General features: G+C 32.1%; 1 protein-coding gene across 1 annotated transcript in view; it reads right to left on the bottom strand.

Annotated features, from left to right (window-relative positions):
- Nucleotides 1-1,857: 1,857 nt before the first annotated feature.
- LOC140138816 (uncharacterized) overlaps nt 1,858-18,700 on the bottom strand; it is a 34,192-nt gene continuing 17,349 nt past the window's right edge. The window contains exon 2 of the mRNA XM_072160588.1: nt 1,858-4,829. Within this exon, the coding sequence (XP_072016689.1) occupies nt 3,071-4,825 (1,755 nt within the window). The 5' untranslated portion in view covers nt 4,826-4,829 and the 3' untranslated portion in view covers nt 1,858-3,070. The remainder of the gene's footprint in view (nt 4,830-18,700) is intronic.

The raw sequence follows: 18,700 nt of genomic DNA, 5'->3' as shown, positions 1-18,700 counted from the left end.
ATATTATCTAATTTATCTGATATATCAGATATTTGGATATTACGAACTTAGAATTTTTTTGGATTTTTTTTACATGGTAAGTGATGGCTATTAAGATATTATCAGATATTTAGCTATTATCTAAAATAGCCCAAATATCTGATAATTCAGATATTATCTAAAATATCCGCTATATCAGATATTTGGATATTAGGAACTTATACAATTATTTATTGCAAATTTTTTACTAAGTAAGTGATGGATATTAAGATATTATCAGATATTTAGCTATTATCAAACTTATCCAAAATATCAGATAATTTAGATATTATCTAAAATATCCGATATATCAGATATTTGGATATTTGGGACTTAGAAATTTTTTTTTGCCTGGTTAGTGATGGATATTAAGATATTATCAGATATTTAGCTATTATCTAAATTAGCCAAAATATATGATATTTAGCTATTATCTAAATTAGCCAAAATATCTGATAATTTAGATATCTATACTAATAAAATAATGAGCTCTGTCTGTCTGTCCGTCTGTGCGCTTCGACGCATCATTCCGATATTTCGGATATAGATAGGTATCGGGCATTCCACGTTTATGGGGTAGTTTTAAAGGTCATCGGAGGTCAAGGTCAAAATTTCAAACTTTGTCCGATCAGGCCCAAACTTGGTGGGTGGAATCCTTGATACGAGGCGAATATATGCCCGAAATAAAATCGATGTCAACAGAGGTCAAAGGTCATTACGGAGGGGTCAAATTTCAAACGTTGTCCGATCGGGCTCAAATTTGGTGGGTGGAATCCTTTATACGAGTGGAATATATGCCCAAAATAAAATTAAGGTCAACCGAGGTCAAAGGTCATTACGGAGGGGGTCAAATTTCATACTCTGTCCGATCGGGCTCAAACTTGGTGGGTGGAATCCTTCATATGAGGCCGGGGGAATCCATGCCCGAGATACAATTGAGGTCAACCGAGGTCAAAGGTCATCACGGAGGGGTCAAATTTCAAACTTTGTCCGATCGGGCCCAAACTTGGTGGGTGGAATCCTTGATACGAGGGGAATACATGCCCGAAATAAAATTTAGGTCAACCGAGGTCAAAGGTCATCACGGAGGGTTCAAATTTCAAACTTTGTCCGATCGGGCTCAAACTTGGTAGGTGGAATCCTTGCTAAGAGGGGAACACAAAAAACTTAAAATCAAGGTCAAAGGTCATCCAGGGGCTACATTTTAAACTTCGTCTGATTTGGCTTAAACTTGGTGAAAGCAATTATCCATATCATGGGAGGACTATCACAGCTACAGGTGCTCTTACAGCTACAGGTACACTAGTTATCTCAAATATCCGCTATATCAGATATTTGGATATTAGGAACTTATAAAATTTGTATTGAAATTTTCTACTTATTAAGATATTAAGATATTATCAGCTATTTAGCTATTATCTAAATTATCCAAAATATCAGATATTTAGCTATTATCTAAATTAGCCAAAATATCTGATAATTTAGATATTATCTTAAATATCCGCTATATCAGATATTTGGATATTAGGAACTTATAAAATTTGTATTGACATTTTCTACTTAGTAACTGATGGATATTAAGATATTATCAGATATTTAGCTATTGTCTAAATTATCCAAAATATTGAGATATTATCTAAAATATCCGTTATAACAGATATTTGGATATTAGGGACTTACACAATTTGTATTGAAATTTTTTACTTAGTAGTAAGTGATGGCTATTAAGATATTATCAGATATTTAGCGATTATCTAAATAATCCAAAATATCGGATAATTTAGATATTAATTGAAATAGCCGATATATCAGATATTTTGATATTTGGGACTTTTTTTTTGGCCTGGTAAGTGATGGATATTAAGATATTATCAGTCCAATGAATAATATTGGGGGATTTTTACGATAATTCTTGCAATATTTACATTGGTAGGGTTTCGCTTTGCTATGAGTCCTTTCATGTGCAGTCTTGGTACCCGAATGTGAGAAACTATTGTTGCAATATTTACATAGATGTGGTTTCTCTTTGGTATGAATCATTTCATGTACAGTCTTGTGACCCGACTTTGAGAAAATCTTGTTGCAATACTTACATTGGTAGGGTTTCTTTGCTATGAACTCTTTCATGTAAGGCCATGCGTTTTAAACTGGGTACACCAATAGGGTGGAGCAGTACTTTTTGTGCGAGATTTTTTGTGCTAATTCTTAGTATCTTTAAGTCAAGGGTGTCACCTACCTAGACAAATTACCCATCAAATTAAAGCTTTTGGTAAGACCTTTGTATTGATACCATAACAAATTATGTAGCATAAACCATTCTCAAGTTATTTTGATTTTAGTGAAAACATGACAGGGTGGAGCCGAGGATTGATATGGAGGATTGATATGTAAATTTAACTAAAAATTGCAAAAAAATGGTGGTATTTTGATATATTTGCTTCTTTTAATTGGTTTTTTGTTGTAAAGACTTAAGAACAATTATTTAGAAACTAAAAAAGCTAACTCTGTCTTTAAATTTAGTGAATTTCTAGTGCAAATCACTTGATTACAGAAAATGTCTGAAATTGCACTGTTTGTGTGTAAATCCCTATTCGGAATGCCTCAAATGTGTGTTTCAAATATGTTCGCACACAGCGAAACCTGTAACAGGTATCACAATAAAAGTATAAATTTTTTTAAAGCTCTTGAGCCAAGGAACTCAAATATGATGTTCTTTTCAACATAGGGTATAATATGTAAAAAATATATCTCACTGAAGATCAAACATTTTTTATGGAAAATGTTGCTATTCAAAGTCCACTGCCTCCCTAACCAATCTTCCTACTGGAAAACTAATATAATTTTTGGATTCCCTGTTTAATTTCCTGTCAGGAAATGTATACTTTTCTTGTACTTATGGGTTTAGTTAACAAACAATCATATTTGTATTAAAAAGCATGCATTTTCAAAGAGGAAAAAAATTGGAAATTTTGGGTACCGAAAAATCTACCAACTCAAAACACATGGCCGTAAGGTCTTTTGACCTGACTGCGAGAAATTCTTGTTGCAATATCTACATTGGTAGGGCTTGTTTCTCTTTGCTATGAATCCTTTCATGTTTAGTCTTGTCACCTGACCATGAGAAACTCTTGTTGCAATATTTACATTGGTAGGGTTTCTCTTTGCTATGAATCCTTTCATGTTTAGTCTTGTTACCTACGTGTGAGAAACTCTTGTTGCAATATCTACATTGGTATGGTTTCTCTTTGGTATGAGTCCTTTCGTGTACAGTCTTGTTACCTGAGTGTGAGAAACTCATGTTGCAATATTTACATCGGTATGGTTTCTCTTTGGTATGAATCCTTTCATGTTTAGTCTTGTTACCTAGTTGTGAGAAACTCTTGTTGCAATATCTACATTGATATGGTTTCTCTTTGCTATGAATCATTTCATGTTTAGTCTTGTTACCTAGTTGTGAGAAACTCTTGTTGCAATATCTACATTGATATGGTTTCTCTTTGCTATGAATCCTTTCATGTTCAGTCTTGTGACCTGACCATGAGAAACTCTTGTTGCAATATTTACATTGGTAGGGTTTCTCTTTGCTATGAGTTCTTTCATGTTCAGTCTTATGACCTGACTGTGAGAAACTCTTGTTGCAATATCTACATTGATATGGTTTCTCTTTGCTATGAATCCTTTCATGTTTAGTCTTGTTACCTAGTTGTGAGAAACTCTTGTTGCAATATCTACATTGATATGGTTTCTCTCTGCTATGAATCCTTTCATGTTTAGTCTTGTCACCTGCTTGTGAGAAACTCTTGTTGCAATATTTACATTGGTAAGGTTTCTCTTTGTTATGAATCCTTTCATGTGAGGTCTTATGACCTGACTGTGAGAAACTCTTGTTGCAATATTTACATTGATATGGTTTCTCTTTGGTATGAATCCTTTCATGTTTAGTCTTGTTATTTAACCGTGAGAAACTCTTTGTGCAATATCTACATTGATATAGTTTCTTTTTGCTATGAATCCTTTCATGTTTAGTCTTGTGACCTGACCATGAGAAACTCTTGTTGCAATATTTACATTGGTAGGGTTTCTCTTTGCTATGAGTTCTTTCATGTTCAGTCTTATGACCTGACTGTGAGAAACTCTTATTGCAATATCTACATTGGTATGGTTTCTCTTTGCTATGAATCCTTTCATGTGTAGTCTTGTCAGATGACCGTGAGAAACTTTTGCTGCAATATTTGCATTGATATGGCTTCTCTTTGGTTAGGATCCATTCATTCTTTGACTTTTCACACGCTGCCAAGGTCTTTAAATCACTGCGCTCTGCGCTCGTTTTGTCGCAGCAATATTTATTTGATTTGAGGTGATTTCCTGTAACATTGCCCTTTAGTATTTCTTCCAAATTTAGTTTCTTCAAACAAATTGTCAGTCGTATTTTAAGTTTATCATGCTGATCATGTACTGATTTGCCTTTAGTACGAATCCGTTCATGTCTTGCCTTGTCATTTGCGCATGAAAAAATCCTACATCTGTCATGTTTCTGATTGGTGCTTATCCTTTTACGTACATTCATCTTTTCTGGACTCGAGAAACTCTGCGCGCAAGACGATTTTGCGACGTGTTTTGCCAACAAATGTCGGCGATATGCTGCAGCAGCCTGCTGGAATGAACCATTCCTGTATGGGTGTGTCCAGTTTTCATGGAATCTTAAATGAAGTAAATATCGACTAGTACTATAATAGAATCTTTGTTTGCAATACTTGCATGTATGAACTGGCAGACGGTCAACCAGATAGGGAGACAATTTCTTCATGATTCTGCGCAAAAAATGAAAAAGCACAAAAGTATGAACATGACATGTGATATTTCTGAGACGTAAATATGTGCGTGCAATGAGCCAGGTTTGTTATGGCTTCATGGTAATTTTACCCTAACGCCCCAGTTGCTTTTTGGCGAGGGGGAAGGAAAGAAGGAAAAAAGAAAGAAAAAAGATGAAGAGAGACCTTTTTCCCAGATGCGGTTTTAAACCACCGACCCCTCGGGTGCTAGAGACGTGGACGGGGCTACCTTGCCACGGGGGTGTAGATTGCCCGGCTAAACTTTCCCTCGTCATATCACTGTTCTCATGATGACACAGTCGCATTCACGTGGGATACCCGCCCGTGCATATGCTGTTTTTTATGTTTACTGCGGTTAGGGTTACGTTAACCTACAGAAGAATTTAATCCATTCGACCAAAAAATCAAACTTGATCAGAATCGTTATGATCTAAAACTACTCGTAGTTCAAAAGAAACTTACCGTAAATTTTACTAAAACCTCGTCTACAAGCATATGGTGTTTTTGATGAAAGCTATATTAAAACGAAACAGACCTGAATATGCAAATACGTACAATATAGATTGGTCTTACAATAGCACTTGTTTGTATCGTAATGTTAGGATTTTGTCAATGATGGCGCCTGGATTAATTTAGCTTTCATCAAAAGCGCTCTATATGCTTTTGACGAGGTTTTACGGACATTCTTGTGAATTGAGACCCACCCCACCCGGGGTCGTCCCGTATTATTTTTTTAGATTTTAGTTTGTAATTTCAATCATTTTAAAAGTTTTAAAAGATTTAAACTTTGCATTATATATAATATTCCCAAAACATTAATGTGTGTGAGAAATTTTTAAGCCAGCTTGAATTCTTTATACAATAATTCTTTATGTAACATTAACGAAAATATATATTTAGTACCGAGCATCATCTTACATGCAAGCTTTCATTTTCAATATCGTGCCGGTTTTCAAATTTGAATAAAAAACCTAATTAAATGTTTTGCAAGAAATAGATTGTTTAAAAGAGTATTTCACAGAAGAAATATGAAACCCATTGACAGTTTTAAAACAACTAGTATGCATTATGTTGAATGATCTTTCTTTCAAACTTGGATTGAAGTGGATTGAGACATGCGTTATTTTCCGTTATGTAAGATTTTTGGATTTTGATGTCTATTTCTCGACTTACGTTCAAATTTGTTCGCCCGGTATTTTTTTTCTGGGACACCCTGTACTATTGTTGATTTTTTGTCACAATTTTTGGCTCATCGGATCGGGCTTTAATTTGCCAACGTTGCCCAATATGGGTATTAGAACGTCGTAGTCCAGTACACGCTAAATTAATTTGCATAATACATAGGACAACGTTAACCAGGCGTACGTCAACAATCACATACATAGGATGTAATGTTGACCTCGGTGTTTCAACATAGCTACAACATATTAATATGGCAACTTCAAAAGGCTATACCATTAGTACAAGCAGGTCCGTACGCGGGGGGCGACCGCACCTCCCCATTTTTGCAAAAGTATACAAAAGTCCTAAAATTTAAGAATTTGCGATCGTAGCGAGCAAAAAAATCAGGTTTCTTACGCTTTTTGGTCAAAAAAGGTCCAAATTTTAGGGGAAAAGTTCACTTTTCACCAAATCGCCCCCCACCTTGGAAAAATGTCCACTTTGTCAAAATCAGCACCTCCCCCAAAAAAATCCTGCGTACGGGCCTGAGTACAAGGAACTTATACGATGTCCTCATTCACAACAAACTGATAGGCCTACTATTTGTCCGAACAACAAATGAGTTAGGTGCGGGATTGTAACTTTTTTTTTATAGATAATTTGGATAATTTGTGTGTTGTAGTATAGGGTAAAAATCTGCTATTTTAGATAGTTACAAGGTTGTTTTTAGCTATTTGGCTATTTTTGTGGATCATAATATCTCATATTATCTAAAATATCAGATATATCAGATATTTGAGATATTATTCAAAGTATGTGGTTGTTTAGATATTATCTAATTTATCTGATATATCAGATATTTGGATATTACGAACTTAGAATATTTTTGGATTTTGTTTACAAGGTAAGTGATGGCTATTAAGATATTGGGGCTATTTTAGATAATAGCTAAATATCTGATAATTCAGATATTATCTAAAATATCCACTATATCAGATATTTGGATATTTGGAACTTATACAATTTTTTTTGCAAATTTTTTACTAAGTGAGTGATGGATATTAAGATATTATCAGATATTTGGCTATTATCAAACTTATCTAAAATATCAGATATTATCTGAAATATCCGATATATCAGATATTTGGATATTTGGGACTTCGAAAATTTTTTTGCCTGGTTAGAGATTGATATTAAGATATTATCAGATATTTAGCTATTATCTAAATTAGCCAAAATATATGATATTTAGCTATTATCTAAATTAGCTAAAATATCTGATAATTTAGATATTATCTCAAATATCCGCTATATCAGATATATATTTGGATATTAGGAACTTATAAAATTTGTATTGAAATTTTCTACTTAGTAACTGGTGGCTATTAAGATATTATCAGATATTTAGCTATTATCTAAATTATCCAAAATATCGGATAATTTAGATCAAAGATATTATCTGAAATATCCGATATATCAGATATTTTGATATTTGGGACTCAGACATTTTTTTGCCTGGTTAGTGATGGATATTAAGATATTATCAGATATTTAGCTATTATCTAAATTAGCCAAAATATCTGATATTTAGCTATTATCAAAATTAGCCAAAATATCTGATAATTTTGATATTATCTCAAATATCCGCTATATCAGATATTTGGATATTAGGAACTTATAAAATTTGTATTGACATTTTCTACTTAGTAACTGATGGATATTAAGATATTATCAGATATTTAGCTATTATCTAAATTATCAAAAATATCGGATAATTGAGATATAATCTAAAATATCCGCTATATCAGATATTTGGATATTTGGGAATTATAAAATTTTTATTGAAATTTTTTACTTAGTAAGTGATGGATATTAAGATATTATCAGATATTTAGCTATTATCTAAATTATCCAAAATATCGGATAATTTAGATATTATCTGAAATATCCGATATATCAGATATTGGGATATTTGGGACTTAGAATTTTTTTTGCCTGGTAAGTGATGGATATTAAGATATTATCAGATATTTAGCTATTATCTAAATTATCCAAAATATCAGATATTTATCTATTATCTAAATTAGCCAAAATATCTGCTAATTTAGATATTATCTAAAATATCCGCTATATCAGATATTTGGATATTAGGAACTTATAAAATTTGTTTTGACATTTTTTACTTAGTAAGTGATGGATATTAAGATATTATCAGATATTTAGCTATTATCTAAATTATCCAAAATATCGGATAATTTAAATCCGATATATCAGATATTGGGATATTTGGGACTTAGAAAATTTTTTTTTGCCTGGTTAGTGATGGATATTAAGATATTATCAGATATTTAGCTATTATATAAATTAGCCAAAATATATGATATTTAGCTAATATCTAAATTAGCCAAAATATCTGATAATTTAGATCTCAAATATCCGCTATATCAGATATATATTTGGATATTAGGAACTTATAAAATTTGTATTGAAATTTTCTACTTAGTAACTGGTGGCTATTAAGATATTATCAGATATTTAGCTATTATCTAAATTATCCAAAATATCGGATAATTTAGATATTATCTGAAATATCCGATATATCCGATATTTTGATATTTGGGACTTAGACATTTTTTTTTGCCTGGTTAGTGATGGATATTAAGATATTATCAGATATTTAGCTATTATCTAAATTAGCCAAAATATCTGATATTTAGCTATTATCAAAATTAGCCAAAATATCTGATAATTTTGATATTATCTCAAATATCCGCTATATCAGATATTTGGATATTAGGAACTTATAAAATTTGTATTGACATTTTCTACTTAGTAACTGATGGATATTAAGATATTATCAGATATTTAGCTATTATCTAAATTATCCAAAATATCGGATAATTGAGATATTATCTAAAATATCCGCTATATCAGATATTTGGATATTAGGGAATTATAAAATTTTTATTGAAATTTTTACTTAGTAAGTGATGGATATTGAGATATTATCAGATATTTAGCTATTATCTAAATTATCCAAAATATCGGATATTTAGCTATTATCTAAATTAGCCAAAATATCTGCTAATTTAGATATTATCTAAGGCCGTGTGTCTTAAGTTGGGAACCTTTTGCGTGACACCGACAAAATTCAAGAAATTTACGCCTTTTTTGATTCAAACGTTTGCCTTGCAAAAACTAAACATCTCACCCTATTAAAAGTATAGATATTTTTGAAGCTTTTGCTCCAAGGAATTCAAAAATGACATTATTTTCTTGATAGGGGTAAGTGTTAAGAAGTTACAAGTACAAATATCAGTGATTTTTCCATAAAAAAGTGTACCAATGAAAAAATTTGGTCCACTTATGAGATACATCCTAGAGTAAAATCTATGCCAGAATTGAATTATTCAATGCAAGAGCTTTCTAAATATGTATAGTTTTACAGGTATCCCTATAAAGGTAATCGTGATACATGAGGATGAAAAATACCTTCATAAAATTTGCTGTGAAAATCGTCACATTGTTCTTTCAGCATAATGTGTAGGAAGATCATGTCCAGAGTGCTTTCTGGTAATACACACATGCTCTTTAAACATCAAAAATACAAGTTATATAACTATGAGCCTGTCTAACACTTTAATCCTCAGTTTTTACCCATCTTGGTTATCCTAGCTGAATCAAAGCGCAGTCACGATAATGAACACAAATAAATGTCTTCATGGTCTGCATTTTGAAGAACACAATAATTTGCTTTTTTCTTGCTCAGTGAAAGGTCAATTGATACCAACATATACAATATTTTGCTTTGGTATAATGGCTTGTCTGTCATCTACTCATCAACACCATTCTCTTGCGGTCACTTGATTATAATGCTATGCTTGATTATAATTACTTTCCAACAATCACCTCATCTCCAATAGTCAGAATGAACAGATCTTCTGATTCAACTTTTTTTAAAAACAAGTGGTAATCATATTGAATCACTTGGTTTAATGGGAATTACTGATCCTTGGCAAACAAAGCCATAAGTTTGCCATTTCTTCAGTTTCAATGACACTTTTTTTTGGTGCTCTACTAGATGTAGAAGAGTTTTGATCTTTGCTGGTGTGTGATTCTGCAAACCTTACAACCAGGCCTTACAAGCTGAAAAGGCTTTACATATTTTGTTGTTTTCAAAAGCATCAAAATCAGTTTGTAAACATGCCATACAATAACATGGCAGCTCTCTGACATTCAGTTTTCCATCACAGTTAACAGATGCTACAGAGTGGAGCTTCCGGGCCATTACTTCTGTTTCTTGACACTGTGTCAACTCTGCTCCTTGACCTAGATTAAATAATTAAATTATCAGTTACCTTACATTTGACAATGTTGCATTTTATTTTAATATTATTAATTGCTTAACAGCATTAATGAGAGGGGGTATTATGTTTTGACCTGTAGTACAATTTAGTTTTTTTCTTCAAAATAGTTCGCAAAATTTCTAATGATCAGACTCATTTATGGCAAAATTATTTTAGCCTTGCTAATTAACAACTCGTTAGATGTCATTAATCTAATAATTTAGTTATTACAGGCCTACAATTTGTTTAATTCTTTATTAATTACTTGCTTAATACAGCATTTATGAGGGAGTGGATATTTGACCTCTATCACAGTGGTTCAAAACTCCCAACACAATTTCCGAATGTCAGAGCTTTTGTCGCATCATGGTTTTACTCTTAATTAGCAGTTCGTTAAGTGTCATTAATCTGTATAATTAAAGTAAAATTTATAAAATATTACAGCAGAACTATTAATAAGTCCATTCAAATACATCTATTAACCATACAATATTAAATTACTAAAAACTTCAAGTGAATCATAGTTGGTATCTCTTACAATTCATTTTTCCCATAGAGATTACATTGTACCGTGTCCGAAGATCCGTGTCCGTGATCATCCCACTTTGCACTTCGTTGACTTATTGGTTCGTAAAATTAATTAGCAATGTTGTATTTCTTATCTTTTGGTACCATGTTCAAGCAGAATAAATTAGCTTTCAAATGAATGTAAACTTGAAGGATTATGATGCTGTTTAATTAAAGAGAAAAGTTGAAATTTTCAGTCAAAGTGTCACACCTCCCACTTTTTCAGGGTCCCAACCCAAGACATGTGGCCATAAACTATCCGCTATATCAGATATTTGGATATTAGGAACTTATAAAACTTGTTTTGACATTTTTTACTTAAAAAGTGATGGATATTAAGATATTATCAGATATTTAGCTATTATCTAAATTATCCAAAATATCGGATAATTTAGATATTATCTGAAATATCCGATATATCAGATATTGGGATATTTGGGACTTAGAATTTTTTTTTTGCCTGGTAAGTGATGGATATTAAGATATTATCAGATATTTAGCTATTATCTAAATTATCCAAAATATCAGATATTTAGCTATTATCTTAATTAGCCAAAGTATCTGATAATTTAGATATTATCTAAAATATCCGCTATATCAGATATTTGAATATTAGGAACTTATAAAATTTGTATTGACATTTTCTACTTAGTAAGTGATGGATATTAAGATATTATCAGATATTTAGCTATTGTCTAAATTATCCAAAATATCGGATAATTGAGATATTATCTAAAATATCCGTTATAACAGATATTTGGATATTAGGGACTTACAAAATTTGTATTGAAATTTTTTACTTAGTAAGTGATGGATATTAAGATATTATCAGATATTTAGCTATTATGTAAATTATCCAAAATATCGGATAATTTCGATATTATTAGAAATATACGATATATCAAATATTTTGATATTTGGGACTTGGAAAATTCTTACATTTTGTTTTGGCCTGGTATATTATTAATAATATCTAAATTATCCAAAATATCGGATAATTAAGATATTATCTGAAATATCTGATATTTTAATATTTGGGACTTATAAAAAAATTTATTTAATGTTTTTTGCATGGTAAGTAATGGATCTTAAGATATTATCAGATATTTAGCTATAATGTAAATTATCCAAATTATCGGATAATTAAGATATTATCTGAAATATCCGATATATCAGATATTTTGATATTTGGGACTTGGAAAATTCTTACATTTTGTTTTGGCCTGGTAAGTGATGGATATTAAGATATTATCAGATATTTAGCTATTATCTAAATTATCCAAAATATCTGATATTTAGCTATTATCTAAAATAGCCAAAATATCGGATAATTCAGATATTATATAAAATATCAGATATATCAGATATTTGGATATTGGTAACATATAAAATTTCTATTGGAAATGTCTTACTTACTAAGTGATGGATATTAAGATATTGTCAGATATTTAGCTATTATCTAAATTATTCAAAACATCTGATAATTTAGATATTATCTAAAATAACCAAAATATCGGATAATTCAGATATTATATAAAATATCAGATATATCAGATATTTGGATATTGGCAACATATAAAATTTCTATTGGAAATGTCTTACTTACTAAGTGATGTATATTAAGATATTGTCAGATATTTAGCTATTATCTAAATTATTCAAAACATCTGATAATTTAGATATTATCTAAAATAGCCAAAATATCGGATAATTCAGATATTATATAAAATATCAGATATATCAGATATATGGATATTGGCAACATATAAAATTTCTATTGGAAATGTTCTACTTACTAAGTGATGGATATTAAGATATTATCAGATATTTAGCTATTATCTAAATTATCCAAAATATCTGATAAATTAGATATTATCTGAAATATCCGATATCAGATATTGTGATATTTTATTATTATTATTATTATTATTATTATTATTAATCAACACTTATATGGCGCTCTAAACAATGAGCACAGCGCCTTAAAAAATATACAAGCAAAAATGAATCAAGAAACAAATACAACCAACATTAATATAAATGTGTTTTAAGCAAACGCTTGAAAGCAGGCACAGACACCGCCTCCCTCTACTGGATAGGCAAGGCAACTCATTCCGGTCGATCCTTCATGTAATTATTTCGTGTAATCTAATCCTAACTCTAACCCTAACCCTAATCCTAAGCCTAATCCTAATCATAACCCTAATCCTAACCTTAATCCTAACCCTAATCCTAACCCTAATCCTAACCCTAAACTAACCCTAACCCTAATTTCGTGTAAAATTACATGAAGGAATAACCCTCATTCCAGAGCCACGGAGACTTAGAAAATTGTAAAAAAACATTTGCCCTGGTTAGTGATGGATATTAAGATATTATCAGATATTTAGCTATTATCTAAATTATCCAAAATATTGGATAATTTAGATATATTATGAACAGCCTACATCATGCATGTTGTGTTTTAGTTCATAATCCTATACGATGGATATAGTTGGTAAAGACTTTTAAGGGGTGGGTTTGGAATGGCAGGTTGGTCAGGGGTGAAAAACAGATTGTCGCCTTTTTGGCAAGAAGACATGTGTATTCATAATGTACAGTAAAAACAACAACAGAGTAATACCTCAAAGTATCTTTTTTGGGCCAAATCTATAAATCCCGGTCATGAGGCACCCCCCTCTGTTGTTAAAAATGACATGCGTTTGTTTATCATCGCTCGGCAACTGTCGCTAGAGAAATTGATTGACAGACACGCAAATGATTGACAGCATATATTAGCATAATCATGATAATGAGGTCAAACACACCTCCGACACACCCCTGCTTTTGGACCAATCAGAATTTGCGATTCCCGAATGTTTGTACCGGGCTCGAAGTTTACACGTCACACATCATGGCAGCCGTAAATGCAGGTCGAAGAAATGTCCGGAGACAAAATATCAACGTAAAAAGGCAGATTGTAATAGAGGCCATGCGAGAAATAGGGTAAGTTTATGGGGGAAGAGATACACATGTATCCACCTTTCTATTTTCTCAACATTGAAACCCCTATACAAATGTTTAAGTTTAAGCTTAATAATTTAACAATGACAATGTGCATTCCACATGACATACGCATACGATACGGGACCTCAGTCTGAGATAGTGTGTGATGATAAAGTGTGTGATGATAAAATGGGTCACCATTTAATATGTTTTTTGTTCGGGGGGGGCAACAAAGCAACAAAGCAGTCTTCCTACTACAGATAAGACAATTATATTTGATATATTTTAAAGTGTATTTTGTTCTCCTAGCATCCTCTTTTTATGACATTTTTTCCGTAGATATATCCACAAACAAATTCCAAAATGATTCTGATTTAGCGTTTGAGAGTTATGCATGATTATGTGTATTACACTGCTCCATCATGTCCGTAAACAATGTTTTGTAATTTCGTTCTGGTGTATCAGAGCGTAATTCAAATTTCACGATATTTTTGGTAATGGAATTAATTTGCAAGTAATTTTGTGTACCGTACATATATTAGATCAACCTGACATATGTTTTTCTCTTTTATCCCTAGGATGCACATGTTGGAGAAGTCGATGATTATTTTGGATACCCGGCTATTATTTTGGATTTGCTTCGGGCCATGTTTCATTTGAACATTGCGGGGGAGTTCGTTTCCTTTATTCTGCCAGGTCATTGTTGGGCCATCATACCATGATTTTAACACTGATGATTTAATTTGTGACCTGGCGGTTTTTCTTCCATTACAATTAATTAAATTATCTTCATAGACTTATGTCATAATTTCTGTATGATTTAATTTTATTCACATGTCCTTGTTGGGTGTGTACGTCCATATCAAAACTGCTACATCAAGGCTGCTACATGTGTCTCATTTCACATAATGGCTAGGAATAAATACCAGACTCATCTCCAAAATGGAGGTCACTTCAAATCATCCCAAATCACATGGTTAAGGAATAAAGAGAACATTCCTAAACCATGTAACTTGGGATGATTTGAAGTGACCTCCACTTATCAAGTAAGTCAAAAGTGGTGAGAGATATGACAGCAAAAAAACATTACTGGACCACAGTTTATTGTAAAATGTTTTTGGTTTTATTTACACACATGTTACAGTGAACAAATTGTTACAATATACAACATTGTATTTCAGTAATTGGTATCATATTAATAATAAAGTACTTTTTTAACATGTAGTCCGCTGCAAGCCATTGCTTCATCAGATGGTTTTTTGTTTTTAGTTTTCAATTCACCATAGACTTTAACAAAATGTGACCAGCTTTTAATTTTCACCCTTGTAAAACTTTCACCTTGGATATCTGAAATTGGTTGACAATTTACCACCCCTCAAAATCTGTTTTGGCAACCCCCATAGAATTATAACAACAAAGACAAAAATTTTATTTGCAAAAACAACCTATACACCTTTCGTAATTTACCACTTTGTTGTCGTTGGTGGCGGTTTGTTTGGCTAACTATAATTAACTGAAAGCGAGGCTAAAGATTTCAAATGAGACTGGGTACATATGTAGTACAAGTACAATAGAAGTATGTGTTTAGCATCTTCCTAATTTTAATTTGTATAATTAATTAGGGTTCATTTCTTGACAAAATTAAATGAACTCTAATAGCCTTTAATTACTTATGCAGATTAAAATGAGCAAAATGCTAAACGTACAATTTTCCTTGTACTACACATACCAAGTGTACCTACATAGTCCTTATGTAATTTGTATGTAACTTACATCTTTAGCCTTCCTTTCAGTTTTCTGCTTCAAACTCCATCCTAATTGGAATTAGCACCGGAGTTGGCATAGCCAAATGTCGCCAACGGCAGCAAAGTGGTCAATTACGAACAGGGTGAATACATTGCTCTGCGACCGGACTAATGGGCTATTCCACTTGAAATTCATGTTACCCATGTGGAACATTTTTGAAATATCACAGGGGCAGAATGGTTTCAAATGTAACTTGTCAGGCTTAATCATTTGCAAACTCATACTTCCCTGTATTATGGCTATATCTTCCACAACTGGAGTGGGTATTACAAATTTATGGAAGTTACCCAATTGTTGATTCTATTCAAAACTCATACTCCATCTGTGGAAGACTACCTAAATCTTCCACAGGGGTAGTGTGGATTTTAAATGGAATAACCGAATATGTCATCAAAATGTGATATACAAAATTAGTTTTTATTATGAAACTATCATGTCACTAATCTATAAGCAATCCTTAATTGAAGTTCTTCTTTCAAAGTAACAACTGATTAAATGAAACATGTTCAACTGTATCAAATTTCAACTGTATATAACTATGTATATAAATATCCCAATAGGCCTAGGCAATGTAACAATTATTCATCATCCCATAGCAAAGATATACGATATGGCCCAATTTGGATTCTTTGCATTAAATGAGCGTAACTTTCGATGGACTATGCTAAAATGAGAATGATACATAACATGACGGTAATTGCCATAAAGGGACGGGCATGCAGGGTCACTGTAAATGGGAATTTGTATACATGGTTTTGCATTGTATCAAAAGTAATGCTGCTAAGCACATACAAGTATACATTTTCAAAAAGAAAATACTCTAGTGCTGGCAATATACATAATATCTCCACAGGGAAAACAAATTGGCATAGAAAATCAAAAGTAGGAGTTTTCTCAAAGAACTGCTCATTTCGGAAAATGACTAGTTTTTTGAGAAAAGTCCCAGATTTGATTTTCCATGCAAATTTGTCCATGTAGGGTAGATATTCTGTATTTTGCACACACTATTACCTTATGAAATTTGTATGACATTTATCTTGAGGCCTACTCATTGATGGTTTCCTACTGATATTTATTATTGCATTTTACATTTACAAGCTGTAATTCCAAAGTTAAAGCCTGAAATTATTTCCTTTTGTCCAGGGATGCTAAAACGAAATGCTTTTATGCACTAAGTAATGCGGACTGCACAAAAGTAATCCTTCAAATTCATGTCATTATTCTTGTTCATGATTCCCACACACTTCATAAATAGAATTGATCACAACTTGAATTCCCTCCTGTGGTTAGTCTCTGTCAATGAAGAGACCAGGTCAGTAGGATATCATTATAATGTAGAGGCAGTATATGACCCAGATGGGTCAATGAGTGACATAAATTCTCCTTGTGTGGTGTTTTTGGGCGTGAGCCAATGTGTGCATTGCTTTTCAAATGTGGGTTGAAAAAAAGAGGTGAAAGCAGTGCAACTTAATAGTTTGTAATCAAATAATTAACACAACTCCTACATGTAGAGTACAACACAACTACTCATAATACTTATGGTGTATTGTAAAACTGTTCTGGGTATCAGTGTGAATAAAATTATGTTTATGTTGTTTATACATGTACATTACAGTGTATTTTCTTTAGAGTACCATATTACCGGTAGTTCATATTCCTGATGATACATTTTCAAATATCTTCATAATAATAATTTTTATTGCCGCATTACATTTATGTGATGGTGCTTGCTAAACACCTCTACCCTGCATTCCTGCACTCTAATGAAATGGGGGTAATACTAAGTCATAAAGTAATAGAGGATAGTTTGGTACATGGATTTTCAATCTACTTCAGCAAGGTTGTGTCCGGTATCGAACAACGTGCATAAAGAAACAGTCATGAACAATATTAGACTGTGACACATTTCAGTGGTCCCAACACAGAGTGCCGTACATGAAGGACAAAATAAACTGGCCTCAAAAAGAAACTTATAATTTTATACAAGGTCATATCTTAAAATCCTCTCCATAAAAATGAACAAAAATTGCACACAGGATTACTTCAATACTCTACTCTAAACACTGGTCAGTAACCAAACAGTTGTCTAATTGACACAACAGCAAAATACACTGACATGGAACATCTTCCTGGACCAAATTCGCAGCCCAACAGATTTTCTATGAAAATAAGAATTTCATAGTCTTATTTTTATGGACATAATTGTGTACAACGATATCAAAATGATGCAATTGCCAGCTGCTGCACCAGCCTGCACGAGTCTTGTTTCTTTATAATAGTTAGGAATAAATTACCAGACTCATCTGAAGTGGAGATAACTTCAAATCATCGCCAACTCACATGTTTTTTTTTTATTTTCTCTGTTTCCTAAACCATGTGACTTTGGGGATGATTTGAAGTCAACACCACTTTAGATGAGTCTGGTATTTATTTCTAGCTATTATGTTAAAAGATACACATGTAGCAGCCTACAAATGCATCCTTTTGGTATGGATGTACACAATTAGTTGGGTGTGATACAGAATAGGCCCAAATAAAATTGAAATGGAAAATGGCTCCAAAAGAGCAATACAGCTCTGCAACACTTTCATTCATTCATACATAAAACCATTCCTTCATTCACTTGTTCAGTCAATACTCAAAGAAAAATTCTTCATTCATTGAAGAAGTAATAAATGAATGACACAGCAAGTGAATGAATGAGTGAGTAAATTAATAAATGAATGAATGAATGAATGAATGAATGAATGAATGAAAGTAACAAAGAATTATGGACTAAAAGCAAGTAAGAATTTGCAAATAAAATGTTATGACATTTGAAAATAACCTTTGATTGCTTCTGTTGCAAGGTTGGAGAATGATCAGAAGACACTCTTGGACTGAATTTGTGTAGTGGATGGGATGATTTTCACCTTAGGATTGATTGAAATCAAATCTGAAAACTATATGTAGCTGCTCAAATCACCTGCAGATTAAGTAGCTCTA

This window comes from Amphiura filiformis, chromosome 18, assembly GCF_039555335.1.
Source record: "Amphiura filiformis chromosome 18, Afil_fr2py, whole genome shotgun sequence".
Lineage (NCBI taxonomy): Eukaryota > Metazoa > Echinodermata > Ophiuroidea > Amphilepidida > Amphiuridae > Amphiura > Amphiura filiformis.
Note: the sequence above shows the minus strand (reverse complement) of the source record. Positions and strands in the feature narration are given on the sequence as shown.